Below are 21,467 nucleotides of genomic sequence, written 5' to 3'. Positions count from 1 at the left end.
GGATATTCGGCTGTTATTCTTGTCTTTAGGACCAAGCGGAGACATCAACTCGGTGTTGCGACCAGTCTTAGTTAAGGTATGTTGTTTTTTTGTTAAAAACACTCTCCTTATGCTAGGAAACGATATAGTAGCATCTAAATACTAATATAGACACATAAATACGCAAAACTTTTTCTATACAGAATACTTTTGTACTATTTGTCTTTAGTAAAATCGTTGTCCATTGAGACTATAATGCCCTTTTCCTTTTTTTCGCTCTTTGATGCGTTCAGAATAATAAACACCCTCACTCATGACTGCGTGATTCAGTTTGAAAACTTTCATTTTTTCAGCTATTTATTTTTTTAAAAAGTTTATTAAACTAAAAAGTAACTCATGGTACATTTTTAAAAAGTAACTCAAATATTATTATTATTTATAAAAGTAATGCATTATTTTACACGTTACTTGGAAAAGTAATATTATTATTACATAACTCGTGTTATTTGTTATGTGTTACACTCAACACTGGCCTTGAATATATAAAAAGTTTGATTTTAAAATAAGGTTTAGAGTTTTGACTCTCAATGTGTTGGTAGCTATAGTCTTGCATTTAAACTGTAAACTTTCCACAGAAGAAATGAATGTCACATATACCCTGGCCTAAGTGAAAAAACAGTACATTATAATTTTTAGGTGTGCTATCTCTTTAAAAAAAACACACACTTCAGATTGATGGACAAAAACGTTGAGAGTGAAGTGTGATGCAATGAGAAAAGGTGCTAGCCTAAGCTTTTCGGCCATCTTTGTTTACATTCCAGCGTCTAGAACCGCAGCCTGACATCACCTCGTAAGCAGCAGCAATGTCTGGACAACATCCAGCTATGAACTACTCTCCATAACAGCAATTCCTGTCTACGAGCGCTCGTTTTCCTGCTTGGACATGAGTAAGTTGTCTGCAATTAAAGCGGTTTGAATGGGAGGCTGCTGAAATACCTACGGGAGATCGTCTGTTGAACACAAACATGATATCACATGTTATTCAGAAAATATATTCACTGTCTTGATGCTTTCAACACTTCTTCAGAGAAAGAAATAATCAAACGCCTGAATGACAGGTCAATGAAAGCAAATCCTAATCCAAATGAAGCACTAGATGAAGAAGATTTGCTTAAAGAGACGCGTACAACAGTTTAAATTTAAAAACAAAGGTGACAAACTTGTTCACTTTTACAACTTAATTACTAAAAACAATGTGATGATAACCTAAATAGCAGAAGATTCTCAAAATTTGACAGCCACTGATATAAAAACAAATTTGCACACTATTTATCACTGCATAAACTGTCTGACAGACGAAAACAAAGCAGCAACACTAAAGCAAACGAGCTTTTAAGGCATTTCAACAACAGCTGAAACGCAATGAGAAGCCGACTACACAAAGCCAAACAAGCATGACTGCATGTTAAAGTGATAGTTCACCCAAAACCCAAAATCATTTACTCATCCTTCACTTCCTAAAAACCTGTTTGACTTTCTTTCATCTGTTGGATAGATAAGAAGATACTTTGAAGAAAGCTGAAAACCTGTAACCATTGACTTGTTTTCCCCTACGATGGAAGTCAATGGTTTTCAGCTTTTTTCTAAATCTTATTTTTCATTCAAAATAATATAAAATTCATGAAGGTCTGGAACTAGATCAGGGGTGCCCAAACTTTTTCTTAAAAGGATCAAAAACCAAACGTGACTGAGGGCTGTGGGCGAAGTTAAACATACCAAACAGCATTACATTAAACTAGCCATGGGTAATGGCTTTGCTAATTATCTGTTATTCTTAATTATAATAATAATACTAATTTACTAATTATTAATTTATTTGCAAATATTTTAAAATAACTAGACAATGTTGCCTTAAAATGTATTAATAAATTTTGCAGTATCATTTTTAATGTTTTATAATGTGCAAATTAAATATTCATCAATGGCAGCAAACCAAACTCCAAAAATACACATTTATTAAATTAAAAAAGCTGACACAAAGAGTGTAACGTTTCGAGCCACACAGCTCTTCATTAGACGTGTGGCTCGAAATGTTACATGCTTTGTGTCAGCTTTTTTAATTTAATAAATTTGTATTTTTGGAGCTTTGGTGTTGCCGCCATTGATGAATATTTAATTTGCACCTTTTGCGTTTTTTCGACTGAGCACCCAGTTAAGAGGAATGTGCGTGCTTTTGTACAGTTTTTCAAAGTTTTATAATGAACTTATTATAGTAAAAATATAAACAATCCCATTTACAACCCAATGAAGTTCAATGCTGAATACACTAGTCTAAAACAGGGCTCCAGGTCTTGTAAAAAGATTTGAGAGATCCTGCAAGTAAACATCTTAATTTCTCAAGTTTTATGTAACTAAAGATTTCTCTGATCCACATGACCTGTGATGAAAGAATCACCTGTTTCCATTTGATAAGAATGGCTCGTCTAGCTAAGCTCATTTGCAATGTTTAATGTTAAAGCTACTGAATGGCATCTGACTGTAGAGGGTGTGATGGTGTATGAAGGTGAAAATCTCTTATTTAGAGAGAGACTAAGTAGTGTAAACAGAGAATAGTGAGTAAAATGACATTTTTGAGTGAACTATCCCATTAAGTCTACAAATTCAGGACACCATCTTTGAATTAGCGACACATTTTTAGTAAATTATGCATCAAACCTGAGAGTAAAACAACAATATATATATATATATATATATATATATATATATATATATATATATATATATATATATATGTATGTATGTATGTATGTATGTATGTATGTATGTATGTATGTATGTATGTGTATGTATGTATACATATATATACATATATGTATATACAGGCCCGGATTGGCTAATCGGGAGGACCGGGAGAATTCCCGGTGGGCCGGTCCGTTTTTTGGCCGCGAGGGCCGGTGTCCCTAGCTGCAGAATCTGTTGCTCTCAGCAGTCACACTTTTTAAATTTATTTATTTACTTGACCACAGCCTTTTTATTCATTATTTTACCGCACTTTACTTCTCTTTTCATCTATTTTATCTATTTTAATGATTATAAAACTCAGTTTTGTCTCCTTTCTGAACACAGCTATTGTGGTCCAGCGGTTAGTACGTTAGATTAAGACGCCGCGGACCCGGGTTCAATCCTCGTTAGAGTAATTTAATGTTTTCATTTTTATTGTTAAGACATATAATACTGTTAGGGTTGTTGAACATTTGAAGTTCTAAAGCAGCTGTTTTCTCAAAAAAAGACGTGATAGTGTCATTAGAAACTGAATTGGAATGACCTTATTTTAATATAGTCAGTCGTGAACTGAGGTGGGCCGGTCTGAGGCTTAAAACTCCAGGGCTGAAAAGGAGTCCCACTCCGGCCCTGTATATATATATATATATATATATATATATATATATATATATATATATATATATATATATATATATATATATTTATGTATGCATGTGTGTGTGTGTGTGTGTGTGTGTGTATATATATATATATATATATATACACACACACACACACACATACACATGCATAAATATATATATATATATATATATATATATATATATATATATATTTATGTATGCATGTGTGTGTGTGTGTGTGTGTGTGTGTATATATATATATACATACATACATGTATATATATATATATATACATACTAAAGTCTAAACCCCTCTTTAGCATTGTGCTTTTAATGGTCACCCCCCTCAAATGCTAATTTGCAGTGAGCAAATCAATGTTTAATGTTAAAGCCACTAAATGGCAACTGACTGTAGAGGGTGTGATGAATTTTTAAAGAGCTCTTTTCTTTACTGTCCATCTGGGCTCCATTTGCCCTGCTGTTCATTTTTTACAACGGACATCAAAGGATACGTCAGCTTTCTCAGGATGTTTGTGTGAGAGGAAGAAGCGTAACATTTTATAAAGCGTCAAAATAAGAGATTTCCACCTTCATGTATGAAACTAAAATCGTGTCTTATAAATTCACTGGATGCACCGTTTCTTTGATGACAAAATCGACTAATGGTAAATTCACAGGTGAAGAAGGCCAAGATGTACATTGCAAGAAAATTTACTAGATACAGCAGCACTATAAATGTACTCAATATGTATGTCAATATGTACTACACAACCCTGTTCCTGGAGAGCCACCTTCCTGCAGATTTCAGTTGCTACCCATATCAAACACACCTGAACCAATTAATTAGGACCTGAACACCACGTGATAATTACAGGCAGGTGTGTTTGATATGGGTTGCAATGGGTGTCTAGAAATTTCCGCTCCTAGTTCTTTCTCCCAGTCCTCCTTTAGAATCTTGTTGAGGGAAGGGTAATGGATTGAAATAGATCATAAATTATCAGTGATGCCTTTTTACTTCCCTACACCAATCAAGAAACTCATCAATAATTGAGGCAAATGTTTTAACTAATGAACGGATATAGGCTCAAATGTAATCTGCTGAAATCCAAAAAACTGAGCCTGGGGAAAATGACGATTATATTTTGATTTTAAAAATAGCTTCTCAGAACTTCTTCAGTATGTTTGAAATCAACACTTAAACATTATGAAGCGCACATTTGAGATTCAGCTTATTTAGATAGTTAATACAATTTTGCACAAAACAAAACAGAAACAAACAAACAAATAAAAACAACATATAATGTTAATATAAAAAGTAGAGTCTTAAGAAAAAGAAAATTTACAATATATACAATTGTACATAAAATGTGGTCTAAAAAATATACATAAGGAATAAAAATTTGTAAACAGCCTGGGTGTTAGGTTGAAAAGTCAACATATTGTCAATAATGAGCCCTAGATATTTACAGTTGAAGTCAGAATTATGAGCTCATTTGAAGTCAGAACTAGGCAGGTTAGGGTAATTAGGCAAGTTACTGTATAACAATGGTTTGTTCTGTAGACTATCGAAAAAAAAATGCTTAAAGAGCCAATAATTTTGTCCTAAAAAGGTGTTTAAAAAATTAAAAACAGCTTTTATTCTAGCTGAAATAAAACAAATAAGACTTTCTCAAGAAGAAAAAATATTGTCAGACATACTGTGAAAATTTCCTTTCTCTGTTAAACATCATTTGGGAAATATTTAAAAAAGAAAAAAAATCAGAGGGGGCTAGTAATTCTGACTTCAACTGTATGTGTGTCAACAATTTCAATGTCCAAGCCTATTTGTTATGCTGGGGGTAGGAGAAGCCTTCCTGTAATCTATCACCATGTATGTCTTCATATTACGCCAATATGACTGTGGACTAACTATACCTACACACAGTTCTGTCCAAACAGCTTACAAAAGTTTATATGAATATATGAATGGGAAATAATGTTTATATATAATGATTTTTATCATAGGTGCCCTTTAAACACGCTACCAAATCTGAAAATGGCTTCAGAACTGTTTGTTTTCATACATGTATGCATATACATGCATACTCCGCTATCAGGAAGAGGAAGTTGCAAAAAACCACCCAGTGGTATACACTCCTATATAACTTCTGCACAGACGGTGATTTAGCATAACAGATAAAGTCTCTTGGAGAACTCGATGAAAGCACCTGGAGACAATGAAAGAGAAACTGCATAGGTGCAAGAATTAACTATTAGAAGCCAGCATTTGACTACATTAAAAATGCATTTAATTTGAGCTTAAAACACCATAAAAAAGCAAATCAAAACAATCCCAGCGAATTAAAACCTCAATCTTGGCCAGACACAGACGACGAGAATAAAACCACACTCACTGTGTAAATGATTATGCCATGCCTTTTTTTTGATACCAGTGAATAAATCTGTTTCTTTATTCAATTGGCTTCATGGCAGGCACAGATAGTTTAACTAGAGACATTGGCAGCTTGCCTTAAAGCATGATTAATTAATATCTGTATCAAGCATAATCAGAAACACTGAGGCTTTGCGTTCATTTTGGCCGTGGCCCAGCTGCTCCAGGAAAGAGACCAGCTGTCAGCCTTTCACATGCCCGTGTAATGCCGGAAGACATGCTTTCCTTGCAGTTTGATGTCAAGTTTTACTTTTACTTCATTTTTTTATTTAGTTAAAGTGTACTAGAGTTCAGTTTGGAAACATTCCAGTTGTAATGGCTGATAAAGACACTTGTATGCGTGTTTGTGTGTGTGTGTGTGAGTCTGCCAGGGTCCAGATTATCACTTTCCCTCAGGCACATTCCTCACTGAACCCACCCACCTGCCCAAAATAAACCCCAGCTTAACCCTTTCTTCACATACACACTAGAACACGCTGGCTTAATCTCTAGAAAACACTACAGTAGTGTGACGAGACTACAGCACATAAAGCCATTAATGTGTTATTCATTGTTACTCATCCAGTTTCACCATTCTTGTTTTCAGTATGGGCGGAGGGTGTAAAGTATACATTATACAACCCTTCAAGTGCCACCCAATCATTGTGCAACATCTTAACGTACAGAGCGTGCTGCTCGTCTTGATTACGTAACTGCCCACAATGTTCACGTTTTCTGGCAACGGCTTGATATGAAGATCAAGCTTCTAGTGAACGCTAAAGCCCTGATAGCATTTCTGTCGCCCGCCAAAAAAAACAGTTGTAAACACCTGCGAATGCCTGACTCGGCACATCACATGGCCAGCAAACACAAATCACATGAGCCTGTTGTTAAGCAAGGTACAAAACCAAACTTGACCATAAAAAAAGACCCCACACTGCTCCTTGAATGGATATCTGCGTTAAGGTTAACTGGAAAAAATAGGATAGACAGCACTTTGAGCACATGATGAGTATATAATGGCGCTACTGCATGGCACCTATCAGTTCCATAAATCAGCCATAAGAGGAAGCCGCTTCATTCAGTCACCTAGAAATCTTTATTAATAATAAATAGGGGTGTAACGAGGCGCTTACTCCATGAGAGGAGACACGAGACTGGGTTCACGAGATCGAGACGAGATTTTTACCCTATTTTTAAGAAATCTTCAATGATGAAATATATTAATAGAAAATAATATTTTATTCAACTGAAAAAAATATATATATAAAAATAAAAATATTAAAAAATAAAAATCACAAAAAGCAAAACTATTTAGGTGCTTTTTAAAAATAAGAAGTTATTTAACTTATTTTACTTTACTATTTTAAGGAATTCTATGCAGTAAAGGACAAGCAAACCCTGCTAAATATTTAGCTAATACAGTATATGAATATGAATTAATGTTTATATATAATTTTAAATATTATTGGAAAATAGATTTTCATTCAACAGGGAAAAAACAATAATAAGTTAATTAAAATAAATAAATAAATAAATAAATTCACAATTTGCAAAACAATTTAGGTGCTTTTTAATCAACTTGTACTGGTATTTTATTTTTATATGAATGAATTCTCTGGCATTAAGGACATGCAAATACTGCAAAATAATTTAGCTATAAACCCTACTGACTGGCTTCTCCCCTGTACAGTTTCACATGAGTAATCAAACTCCTTTCCACAAATTGAACGCTTTTTAACATGTGTTCGGTAGGCTTGGGCGGTATCCAAATTTTGATACTGTCAAACCTCCTCCCTATTTTACCCCGGTATCTGGTATTACCGTGCCTAATAAAAAAAAAATTGACGTAAGGCTCAGACAGCGCCATCAAAACAAGCGTGCAGTGTTGCTTTTATAAGTTGCTGCAGTGAAGGTTTTGTTTTCATTTTCTCTCTATGAGAGCGCAGCTGGACTTGCATGTGGATTACAGTGCACGCGACGCGCAACAACAATGCATGTCTAAGGAACATTGTTTACTCGAGATTTTCTCTCATCTGCAAATGGTGAGATCCGGATTCGCTGCTTATCTCCTCTTAATAAAGAGGCTCCAGTTGGTGTTGATTATCCTGTCTCTACAGATTAGGTGAGCGACCAGTGCTCTTTGTTTATTCAGATGGCAAAGTTAGTTTGTATCGATCTAACTAATACACAGAGTGTAAACATGTTAGCACCACAATCAAACTTACCGTCGTGGAGGATTTTCAACGCATTTTGTGACAGGAATTACACACACGGCTTTCTGACGCTACCTGCCGAGTGCATCTAAGTTTCTGGGAAATGCTGATGTTTTTTTCTCTCATTCGCCGTGCGGTAACAAACATTGCATGAAAAATACACGCTTAGAGCAGCTCCCTGAATAAAATATCTCGTTTGTCACGAGGGGCACAAATGAATTCCCTGAATGAAAGAGCCAAACTGCCGTTAAAGTCCACCATTTAATAATTTGCCAAATAATTTGATTACTGATGTCCATGTAAACACAGTCAGTCTTTCTCCCCTGTGTGTATATGCGTGTGTGTGTGTGTGTGTGTGTCTGTGTGTGTGTTTTGACTGTTTTGAAAATCAGCGCGTGCCCAAATCGACACTCCCATTTTTATGCCAATTTTTTACAGACCCATGCCTCTTTTGCTCCTCGACACTCCCCCCTAAACAGAGCTTGACACGCCCACTTTCCTGACTTTTTCCAAAGTAAAGGTGTGAAAACACCCTGCTGAAACAGGAGGGTTCATGGACCTTTAAGACCTCGCGGTAACCCCGACTTATTAAAAATTACAAAAATGTTTCTTAAAATAACTATTTTTATTCTTAGCAACATAATTCAGTCAGCTTTTTCCACTATAGAAAAAGTTCAGTAAAGGACTTCTTTTAAAAAGTGTATTAGATATGACGTTATTTCTTCAATGAAAAGAAATGTGTGGGTGTTAAAATAAATGTTGAATCTGGTCACAAATAGACCAGAGATGGCTTAGCACTATTTCACCTCGAGTGCATTTTTCGTTTGGCTATTTGGCTTGCAGTGAGTAGCGCGCAGCTGACTGACAGGACTCATTGTCAAGACAATTTGCTCAAGTCACGGAGCAAGAGCTTTCTGGTTTCTATGAACTAATTTAAAGGGAGAGTCCTTCAAATGTACAAAGTTCAATTAGACAAATCGACAAATATACTGCGTGAGATTCTGCATGATCCAGCATTTGCCTTTATGTTCTGAGATAATCAGTAATTACGTCTCCAACCCACTTCATTTTTAGGTCAATCGAGTTCAACATAATAACAAGCCACAGCCTGCACTTACTGGCTGAACCACAGCTAATCTATAGCTATGTGACTGATTTAGCAAATAGCAAGAGCAAATAAAAAAGCAGAACGTAATGCTTTACACAAAGTGTCTCTGTGAGGTTTAAATTCAGGATCATAGCTACAGTCTAGTTGATCTTTTAAGGAGCTCTTTTAGGGAATCTAATGTACACTACCTGACAAAAGTCTTGTTGTCGATCCCTGTTATAAGAACAACAAATAATAACTTGACTTCTAGTTGAACATTTGGAAAAGAAGGCATCTGTTGAACTGCATCCCAATCATCACAAATACTGCAGAAGACCTATCGGGACCCGCATGGACCCAAGATTCTCACAGAAATCAGTCAAGTTTGGTGAAGGAAAAGTCATGGTTTGGGGTTACATTCAGTATGGGGGCGTGCGAGAGATCTGCAGTGTGGATGGCAATATCAACAGCCTGATGTTTCAAAACATTTGTACTGCCTATTACTTTACAAACCACAGGAGAGGGCAAATTCTCCAGCAGGATAGCGCTCCTTCTCATACTTCAGCCTCCACATCAAAGCTCCTGAAAGCAAAGATGGTCAAGGTGCTCCAGGGTTGGCCAGCCCAGTCACCAGATGTGAACATTATTGAGCATGTCTGGGGTAAGATGAAGGAGGAGGCATTAAAGATGAATCCAAAGAATCTTGATGAACTCTGGGAGTCCTGCAAGAATGCTTTCTTTGCCATTCCAGATGACTTTATTAAGTGATTTGAGTCATTGCAGAGATGTGTGGATGCAGTCCTCCAAGCTCAATGGAGTCAGACACAATATTAACTCTTTTTCCACTGCAGCATGACCTTATATTCTATACTGTACATTATTTCTGTTAAGTGACAAGACTTTTGTCTAAGCAAAGTCAGACCTTACTGTCCTAATTAAACCATTAAAAATCAAGGCATGATCATATTTTATTTTGGTAAAATAAGCGTAATCTAGAGGCCTTTGCCTTTCATATAAGCCACTTCTGACACCAAATGATCAGTTAGAAGTTATTATTTGTTGTTCCTAAAACTTAGATATGAGAGAAGAATTTTGTCAGGTAGTGTATATAGTTTGCAATAAGTTGTGCAAAATCAACACGTTTTTAATTTAATTAAATATTTTAATTTTAATTACTTACATGTGGTGTGTTTTTGGTCAGATTTCCTCAATGCCTCCGATACTTTGCTTAGTTCAAGAATTTCATAACCCACAACACAAAATCTCTCACTCTGCATGAAACACTGCAGCATATTGAATAAATTAGTTCATTTATTTTCTCAAGTCGCTCGTGCCCTGACGTTGCTTGCAAATATTTATCGAGTGCTGTTAAGCTTTACTTGGTATCGTCAATGTGATGCTTCAGAGAGATCTTTAAAAGATCATTAGACCGTAACCGTAATTATATGCTTCCACTCCGGATAAATATTTGCACTCATTTACTCAACATTTATCCTAAATGCCTGCAACCATCCACGTGTGTGAGGAGTGTTTGTATAGTTTGTTTTCCTCTAGATATTGTGGCAGGACCTGTTTTAGGTCAGAAGTACTCTCACCTGTCTGAACTGCTCCTCATAGGTCCAGTCTGCGTGGTCCTGTCCATGGAGTGGCCCTTGGGATGAATGAGCAGAATGAGTCAAAGCCCTGGCTTCAGATTCAGAACCAGGACGAGCCTTCAGCATCAGGGAGTGAGGCTGTAACTGACGGTGGGGTAATAGAAGGATGCCTCTGCCCGGGGTGACGGCTTCACGACCTGACGGCAGACCCTCATCACCTAGTTCCTCGTCATAGTCTTCCTCCTCAAAGTCATCTTCATCAAATTTCTGTTTTCTGCACACAAACACATGGATTTGGCAAATGTTACAGTGAGAAAACAAATATTAAGAACATTATATGTGTTCACTGCAGTCTAAAAGCACTAAAAGCAGTATATACATAAGGCAGGCATGTGTGACCCCCCCCCAAAAAAATAGAGTATACTTTACAAGAGTTAGGGTACAAGACTCTTTACAAGAGTCTACTTATTGTATAGACATTGGGTGTCTAAACTCGATCCTGGAGGGCCGGTGTCCTGCACAGTTTAGCTTCAACTTGCTTTAACACACTTGCTAGGAAGTTTATATTATGTCTAGTTAGAGCTTGATTAGCTGGTTCAGGTTTGTTTGATTAGGGTTGGAGCTAAACTTTCCAGGACACTGGCCCTCCAGGACCGAGTTTGAACACCCCTGGTATTAGGGTTGATTGTGCACGATTATCATACCATGAACAATTGCATATCAACGGTTTTAACCCTTAAAGACCGAGACAGCCGCCCGCGGCTAAAAATAAGTATTGCTCTTAAATGTTTAATAACTTTTGATCCGCTGATCCGATTCATACAATTCAAAGATTGGCATAAAGAAGAGAATCTCATCTTTCCAGTGATGTATCACATCCGGAGGCTCCGGAATCAGTGCGGTTACATCATCAAAATTTGACAACGCTGATTTGACAAAGAAACGCTCGTCACTGTGTCTCCGGACAAACCAGACATGATACATTGATGCATTGTCCCTCCTCCATGCCCGATTGGTTCAAACTCGCTATATCACAACCAATAAGCATAGGTTTCGCTTTTGTTTGTGGATCAACAATGAGCTTTTTGAACAACACGGAATGAGAGATAGGCATACATTTATGCGCGGCTAAATAAAACGCAAAAAAAAAGTTTTGCATGAAATAATTCTCATACTAAGTACTTTTGCATGCACAGCAGCACAGAAACATGACAAAACAGTGACACAGCAAAGACGAACTGCTGCTCTTGCTGTTTTCAAAAGACGCAAATGAAGGTGCAGCTGTTTGTCTGCATTGCAGACAACCATATCCAAATCCACATCCACAGACAACCATATCCATGCTGGCACATAAAACCTAAGGATGTTCCATATTGAATCTAGTTTCGTTATGTAACTATTTATAGTATAGTAAATATTTATATCTATTTTTTTACTGAGGATTTGCACCATGTTTATTTGGACTTTATTTGGACTTTGACACATTTATTATTTTCTTATTTTTTTATTTGTTCATTGTAAGTGGTGTTGTTTATAGTAACTGAAAATATATTATTTGGAAAAAGTCAAATTTGCTTCACTGTTCTATTATTTTGTAACATTTGTAACATACCGTATACCGCGAAACCGTCAAACCGTGGTATTGTTTTAGACGATTATCATACCGTAAAAAATTCATACCGTTACAACCCTACCTGGTATAGACCATTTCAAAGTGGTCATGTCATTGAACCCATGAACATTTCCTGCTTGTTATCAAACCATTTCATAACTAACATGAGGCAATTCAATCATAACTTAAATGTTAAAACAGCTATCATAACATTATTTATCAATATGTGGTTCTTTTTGGATTCTCGGAAGCTATAAAAATTAAAAACGGAAAACAGGAAATACGTTGAGACCACTGGTTTTGTTTACATCCCTCAAAATAGTCTATAAGCAGCCGTCGAACTCATTTGCATGTAACAGCCTACTTACATTTGCTCTTCCTCTTCAGACCCCATCATATCTTTGTATTGGTCCTCCCCTTCCTCTTCATCCTCCTCTTCGTCATCTTCATCCCCCTCACTGCTGTGTTCAGAAACGGGACTGTCAAGCCTTTGAAGTCCGGCTGCTACTGCACGCATTGCTGCTAACGCCGCCATCTGCGCCTGTTCCGTGTCAGAGGCTGAAATTGATTTAAGCTCCTCCCCTATGGGGGCGGGGTTGTGTGACTGCCCGGCCTGCTCCATCAGCAGTTTTGCTCTCTGCTGTCTGTGCAGGTTCTCCATCACCGCCTGCAGCTTCATTGCCTGGAAAGCAGGACACGCTAGGACTCTACACTTTCCCCAACACCCCAAAACAGACGGAATTACTTTCTTGAGGACTTCAGGAAGCAGGAGGTGTTGGTCTTTTATTCAACGTACACCAAACAGCCAAGGGGAGGATTTCTTTCAGAAACTACCTGAAAGACAAAATAACACACACACACACACACACTTTTTAAAATATTTAGTATGTATTTTACAATATTTGATAGTTGACATGAAAAGAAAACAGACTTCATGGTCTATTTCCTACTTCTTTCCTACTTTGAAATGTGCAGGTTTTATTTGTGGTTTGGTGTAATCTCAAATGAAACATGAAGAGTGGGCAGTGCATAGAGTGTGAACCTACACTGGTCTCACGGTTTGATTTGGTTACAATTATCATGCCATCGATTCCGTTCAATTCGATATCTCGGTGCATTACAATTCTTCTTTTAAAATGTATAAATATGTTTATATATTATTTGGAATACATTTTAATACAATAAATGTTCTTTAATACAAGCAATAAGATATATGAACTATCCCTTTAATAACTCAAGTACATGCACAGAACGACATGAGCATTTATAGCAAGTAAACAAATGTAAATATCTCGCAAACTTTATGAGCATTATTCAGAGTTTTTACACCTGTATTATTGGTCATGCGCTCAACAGAAAGGGCTGTGATTGGCTCTAACGATCTGGCGCGGTTCATCAATGAGTGAAACTGATAAACGGCAGCGGCGATCACATCTGATCCATGATATACGCAAAGGAGAAAACTCGCTCTACACAAATGCACTGGTGTCTGTATCCAGAAGTAATGCTGTAACAGCCGAGAGGAGAGGAAAAGTCACGCCAGCAGGTCAAATGGCCAGTGACAGAGAGACAGAAATGGAGTATACTTTCACTTTCTTCATGGCAGCGAAATGGGGGCTTTTGCTGTAACCTCAGTGTCAGTAAAGGCTGTCCTGAGTTTACGAGTTTTTTTTTTTTTAAATACTCACGGTCGCCTCCCTCGCCATAGTAAGCTACAGCAACAAAGCGCATGAGATAAATGACGTCTGAAAAAAACAAACACCCAATAGCCAGGGCTCATCGCCAAGGATTTTTTCTTCTGGCTAGTGGTTCAGATTTTTACTTGCCCTGTCAAAATTTTCACTGGCTCCACCATAAAATTAATAGCCGTTTCTTAGCCACATATTTTAAATAATATGTCAAAAGCCAAACAAACTGCATGCAAACACTTTTTATTCAGCATAAATTTTCTTTAAATACAGCTGACAATTTAAGAAAATTACAATTGTGATGTAACTAAATAAAATAATATATATATATATATATATATATATATATATATATATATATATATATATATATATATATATATATATATATATATATATATATATATATATGTAAAAAATAAAAATATATAAACATATTTGTCTGTGCAAAAATGAACAAAACAATAGGCCTAATACAAAACATTAGAAGATTAAAATATGGACTGATGATCAGATGGTAATTTCCGTAAGTTTTCCTAATAGATAAACAGCTCTTGCCAATATTTCAGCATGCTTTCACTTTCGTATTGAACATAAAACGCACATTAGGAAATGCACATATTAATGATATCCCACCCTACTCATAATTCTATCTTCATATTGCCATAATATATGGCTATTAGACAACCATAATACACTGTGATATAGCGTTTTGCTTTCTCACTACAATCGATCCACTCAAGAGTTTGTTTCAATCAAGCCAAGACCACCTCATCCAGGCAATCTTGGATCAGAGCACGATTGAGGGATTCACATATGCCAAACGAACCGCACTAACTAAGCAAGCGAGTCAGGTTCCGGAACAAACGTCTAGGTGTCGAAGCACCGTATGTGCAAGCAGTTGACAAACAGTCGCAGCCATATTAAACTTTATTGACAAGCCCAGCCGATCGGGCCAGTACCAATCCTTTCTACCATCCAGAGCGTCACACCTCATCGGGCAATTCTTATTGTCGAGCCCTGATAGCTTTTAGTTTTTTTCACAGGTCTACCAGTGAGAGTGGTTGAGCTCAAGTGCGTCAAATGAAGAGCAAATGAGAAGCGTCTTGATGGGGGCGGGCATGTCAGATATTAGAGAGCATTTGATTGGTCAAGATTTGATGAGAAACTGAAGTATGAGCTCACGTGAAAAAAAAAAATAAAAATCGTTGACCTAATTATGCAAGAGACAAACTGCAAGCTTTGTACGTTTATATCAATTTAATATTTTCTAAATGCAAATATATTCGCACTGTTTTGGAGCACACTAGCTTATATATATCCTAACTTACATCTAAAAAACTCTTTAATACTTTAAAGGTTAAATAAAACTATTTAATACTTTAATTTCACGGGACCTTTAAGCATTTATCTTCTCCTATATGTAAATTTTCACTCTATTGTTCACATTGGCATGTCACTATTTGTACATCAATCATGATCACACCTTTAAACCTTTAATATACAATTGTGATGACAGTTTATACAATTCTCGTGATGCTACATTGATTATATTGGGAGTGTTCTTGTTTTGTCACATTACGATGCTAGCTGTGAGAATGGCGTGCATGACAACAACTCAGTTTCTTGATGCTGAATTTGAAATATGCTTGAAATGCAATCACTCTGTTTTGCTTTAATCATCACTTTCCTATTACAGTAGCTAGGCTAAATTGTGTTTCTCAAGATACAGTTGAAGTCAGAATTATTAGCCCTCCTTTGAATTTCATTTTCATTTTTAAATATTTCCCAAATGATGTTTAACAGAGCAAGGAAATTTTCACAGTATGTCTGATAATATTTTTCCTTCTGAAGAAAGTCTTGTTTGTTTTATTTCGGCTTGAATAAAAGAAGTTTTAAATTTTATAACAGCCAATTTAAAGTCAAAATAATTAGCCCCTAATTACCCTAACCTGCCTAATTAACCTAGTTCAGCCTTTAAATGTCACTTTAAGCTGTATAGAAGTGTCTTGAAAAATATCTAGTCAAATATTATGTACTGTCATCATGGCAAAGATAAAATAAATCAGTTATTAGAGATGAGTTATTAAAACTATTATGTTTAGAAATGTGTTGAAAAAATCTGCTCTCTGTTAATCAGAAATTGGGGAAAAATAAACAGGGAGGCTAATAATTCAGTTGGGCTAACAATTCTGACTTCAACTTTATAAATTGTTACGGTGTAATGTCTCGGCTGTGTATTTAAAACATGTCGGTTTCTTTGTTTTCATTCTGGCTTGTTGCACAAGCGAGTGACGGATCTCTGTGAACCAATAGCATTCAGTCGTACGTCTAGCTCCGCCTTTTGGTAGCCTTTTGTTGTGCTAGGTACCCTTTGCAAAGGGTACCCAAAAAGTAGTACACTACTGTTTGCTTTTAGGTACCTTTTGACAGTGGAAGCGTGCCGAACCACTCAGTGGAAACATGTGATTTAATGGTCATTTAGGGATTTACAAAACATAAATAGTTCTCACTTTAGATTAGGTCACAAAACTGAATGAAGCATTAATAAAGCATTTATTAACATACAAATAAATATTAATATATGCCTGAATAATAGGATGTATAAATTTACTAACTCACTCTGAATTATAAAAAAAAAAAAACTACTCGTAAATACAAATGATTTGTAAATAACGCAATAGTTAATTTAGTCATGAAAAATTAATCAGTAACAAGGTGTTTTAAGTACAATCATTAAGCACATTTTAAATGTGTTTATTAGTCCAGAATACAGCATTTGTAACTGCAGTATAAACTGCTTACTTTTGTCTAATAATGTAGAGTTAATGCTTAACAGATAATGAGTTCACTATTTGCTAATGCTTAATAGATGGTTCATAGTGTGTAGTTATTATAAAGCGTTATATTAATTTGGAACAATATGAGTGAGCAATCTATGGCAGAATTGATATTTTTGGGTGAATTATTCCATTAGGGCTGCACAATATATCCTTTTAGCATTAATATCGCAATGTGTGAATCTGCAATAGTCACATTGCAGGATCTCAAGAGATTTCAGGCTAAATTAAACCATTTGGACACAAGACATCATAATGTTTTCTGCTTTACCAATTAGATTATACTCAATTGATTGGGTTTATACGTTTATAAAAGTTCAAGAAATCATTTTAATTCTTTTAGAGACCACCAAAATCCATGAAGTGTTGTTTATTTCATTTTTTTCTTTGTTCTACTGTTTTTAGCTGTGTTTTAAATGATATTATTTTGTGTATTTTTGTATAATTTTGTATATTTTATGCAGACGCACTCCTCTACGAAATCATCACAATCAACAAAAAATTGTGAGCTTTTTTTTTTTAAATAGTCACTTTGTGAAATTATAATCCTATCACAATATACATCGCAGAACAACTAAATATTCCAATGTAAGTTTTCCAATATCGTGCAGCCCTATATAACAAAATATTTTTACAAATTTTGAACGGACTTTATTAAAAAAAGATAATCTCAGCTAATAGAAAGCTTTTGTTGAGGAAAAGATGGATCGTATCTTGAATTTAATCTAACCTTATAAGCTGCTTGGACACAATCTACATTGCAAAAGCTCTTTAGAAATAAATAATACAGAATTGAATTAAATGAGACTGGGAGTTTATGGGTTAACCCACAGAAACGGATTGGGGGGGGGGGGGGGGTGTACTGATGATTGTGAAGTCTGAGCAAACACAGAGAAGATAAGAGCAGCACTAAGGGTCTAATTCCACACTGATAAAGAGCGTCAAGCTGGCCAACATCCAGATTCACCACAGGGGTGTGAAACCCGTTCATTCACACTATTTAATATAATATCTGCTACTTACTCCTAGCTGACCAGAATTGAATATGTCCATGGTGAAAACGCACACACTTACACTTTTGGTGTGTAATAGCAATAAGTTGAAAATGCTGCCACTTTTTGAATGTCTTTAACACCTATAGTGAATAACCGCGTACTAACTTAGCCTGCTCTGTATGCTCATACTAGCCTGCTCTATATGTCGTTTGCAAAGTAATGAAAATGAAACCGAGAAGTTCTGGTCTGGTGACATTTTTTAGCATTGAGATCTCAGGATTATTAGAAATGTCAGATCAGTTTTAGAGAAGTTACGCTGAAACTTTACAAGCTTCTAATAATACTGTATTTTTTTTAGAATCACCTCACAGCAAGAAGGTTGCTGGTTTGAGCCCCAGCTCCAATTTTATGTGGAGTTTGCATGCTCTCCCCATGTTTGCGTGGGTTCCCCCTGGGTGCTCCGGTTTCCCCCACAGTCCAAACACATGTAGTATAGGTGAATTGAATAATCAAAATTGGCCATGGTGTACTGCGTGTTCGTGCAGAGGCGCAAAAAGGGGGTATGCAGTGTATGCGGTGCATAGGGGCGCCTTACATGCGGGGCGCCATTGTGTCAAAACTACTTTTGAAATGATCCTTATTAAAAGTTTTAAATAATAAAAATAAATAAATATTTTGTTAAAAATGTTTATTTTGCATTTTTATATTAGTATAATTTTGTAATTTATTAAATAACAAAATTAAACCACCCCTCTTCCTCAATCGACCATTTGATTGATCCGTTGAGTCACATGTTCAAAATAGAGATAGGAATGAAGAGACATGGAGCGCGAAATAGAAAGCGAAATAAAGACCAAACAATGCCTTAAAATAAAAACTGCCATGACAAATTGGATAATAAGAGATTGGTAAGCTTAACCCACACTATTATTGCCATACTTTTAATTAACTTCTAATGTTTTTAAACCATATCTTTAATTATTAATTATCGCCACCTAGTCAGTCACTTGGCTTTTTTTGTCCAGAGGAGGACAGTGACACACGGCCACACCTGGACTCCGTCCGAAATCACACATACTTCTATTATTACTATTTTATATACTTGATTATAAAGATTCTTAACCCTGTTAAAACTGCCACATGAACAAACAGAATATTCCCATTTTTAAAAACATTTTAGTTTATTAATCCTTCTATCAAAATCTATTTAAATACATGTTTTTGTAAATTTATTATGAATCATATTGATATATCAGGCCTTTTGGTAACCTTTTTTTTTGCTCAAAAATATTTACATTTTTATTACAAAAAAGTTTGCCCATAACATTTTGATAAAATAGAACATTTGAGGCATTTTATCTCTGTATAATTTTAAACACTAAACATTTTACTTTGTTCATGCAAAGACAGACCTTACACTTCTCACAGTATGCATATGAGAAGTAAAACTTGAACCCGCATACCCTTCAGTAAATGTGCAGTTGCGCCCCTGTGTTTGTGAATATAAGTTCACTAAGCCGAAAAAAAAATTAACGAATGAATGAATCTTTTACATTCAAATTTGGTAAAGCACTTTGTATTAAAACAAGACTAAATAGAAGTGTACTACTCTTATTGCAAAATAAACTTCCTTTTTTATGATGACACTTATAGCCAAATAACAAGGTCACAGTCATTCAGGCACCATGTGGAATGCCTTGTTTTTATTATACGATCATTCCCTTCAGATAAAATCCAGTCACACGCTCTCTTACATATTTTACCCTTCACAATATCAGAAACACTGTGAAAGGAGATGTTGACTGAAATGCTTTTCTGGCACTCTGTTAATAATACAAACTACAGATTATCAACATTTAAATGTTTATATGAATCACTTTAGGTCTCACATTTACGGATCGGCATGGATAAAACACTGAACACTACATTTAGATCCACATTTAAATATTACTCACGGGTACTCGGAGGAAACGAGACACCAGTTACACAAATCAAACTGGTTGACAGATCAGTTGCCACATTAGCATACTCAATATCACATTAAGAACACACATTTCTGTGCTTTCTAAATGTCTGTGACTGGGGGAATCTCAACAGGGATTTTTTTTTTTATAGTTTAAAGTTTTATAGTTTATAGTTTTTAAATGACTCCCATGGTGTCAAGCTCAATACTCAAATTCCTCAATAAGTATTTACAAAATAGATCAAACTCTGTTATTGTTTATTTAGTGACCTTACAAATCATACTTTCAAAATATGTCTTGCATAGCTGACAACTGATCATTTTGAGATTATATTCACTGGTTTATAAACAGAAAAAGAACTTAGAAAATTCTTATGAAAAATTCTCAACAGCATCGACTAGGGTTGTAACGGTATGAATTTTTCACGGTATGATAATCGTCTAAAACAATACCACGGTTTGATGGTTTCGCGGTATACGGTATGTTACAAATGTTACAAAATAATAGAACAGTGAAGCAAATTTGACTTTTTCCAAATAATATATTTTTAGTTACTATAAACAACACCACTTACAATGAACAATTAAAAATAAGAAAATAATAAATAATGTGTCAAAGTCCAAATAAAGTCCAAATAAACATGGTGCAAATCCTCAGTAAAAAATAGATATAAATATTTACTATACTATAAAAAGTTACATAACGAATCTAGATTCAATATGGAACATCCTTAGGTTTTATGTGCCAGCATGGATATGGTTGTCTGTGGATATGGATTTGGATATGGTTGTCTGCAATGCAGACAAACAGCTGCACCTTCTGTGTCTTTTGAAAACAGCAAGAGCAGCAGTTCGTCTTTGCTGTGTCACTGTTTTGTCATGTTTCTGTGCTGCTGTGCATGCAAAAGTACTTAGTATGAGAATTATTTCATGCAAAACTTTTTTTTTTTTTGCGTTTTATTCAGCCGCGCATAAATGTATGCCTATCTCTCATTCCGTGTTGTTCAAAAAGCTCGTTGTTGGTCCACAAACAAAAGCGAAACCTATGCTTATTGGTTGTGATATAGCGAGTTTAAACCAATCTGGGCATGGAGGAGGGACAATGCATCAATGTATCATGTCTGATTTGTCCGGAGACACAGTGACGAGCGTTTCTTTGTCAAATCAGCGTTGTCAAATGTTGATGACGTAACCGCACTGATTCCGGAGCCTCTGAAAGTCCGAATGTTGTGTGATACAGCAATGGAAAGCTGAGATTCTCTTCTTTGTGCCAATCTTTGAATTGTATGAATCGGATCAGCGGATCAAAAGTTATTAAACATTTAAGAGCAATACTTATTTTTAGCCGCGGGCGGCTGTCTCGGTCTTTAAGGGTTAAAACCGTTGATATGCAATTGTTCATGGTATGATAATCGTGCACGTTCAAATCGTGGTAAACCGTCATACCGGTATATTGTTACAACCCTAGCATCGACACAAAAATATATTTCTGTAATTACTTGAAGGGATGTTCATAAGACTGTCATTAAATCTTTATAATCATGGCATGACACATCATGAATGTGAATGGGATTTTATACATGTTTATAACTACTGTCATTCAGGGATCTATTTTAACAATCTAGGCGCAAAGTCTAAAGCAAAAGCATTAAGGGTGTGCCCGAACCACTTTTGC

The 21,467-nt window shown here is 35.7% G+C and overlaps 1 protein-coding gene across 3 annotated transcripts in view; it reads right to left on the bottom strand.

Annotated features, from left to right (window-relative positions):
* Positions 1-21,467, bottom strand: part of arid3a (AT-rich interactive domain 3A) — a 67,270-nt gene that overhangs the window by 24,700 nt on the left and 21,103 nt on the right. For all 3 annotated transcript variants that reach the window (XM_009305805.5, XM_068224269.2, XM_073916277.1), the window contains exons 2-3: positions 12,675-13,140; positions 10,695-10,968 (exon numbers count right to left, since the gene is read on the bottom strand). In XM_009305805.5, the coding sequence (XP_009304080.1) occupies positions 10,695-10,968; positions 12,675-12,985 (585 nt within the window). In that variant the 5' untranslated portion in view covers positions 12,986-13,140. The remainder of the gene's footprint in view (positions 1-10,694; positions 10,969-12,674; positions 13,141-21,467) is intronic.

This window comes from Danio rerio, chromosome 11 (genome assembly GCF_049306965.1).
Source record: "Danio rerio strain Tuebingen ecotype United States chromosome 11, GRCz12tu, whole genome shotgun sequence".
NCBI classification, from domain to species: domain Eukaryota; kingdom Metazoa; phylum Chordata; class Actinopteri; order Cypriniformes; family Danionidae; genus Danio; species Danio rerio.
This window is presented reverse-complemented; position numbering and strand designations above follow the sequence as displayed.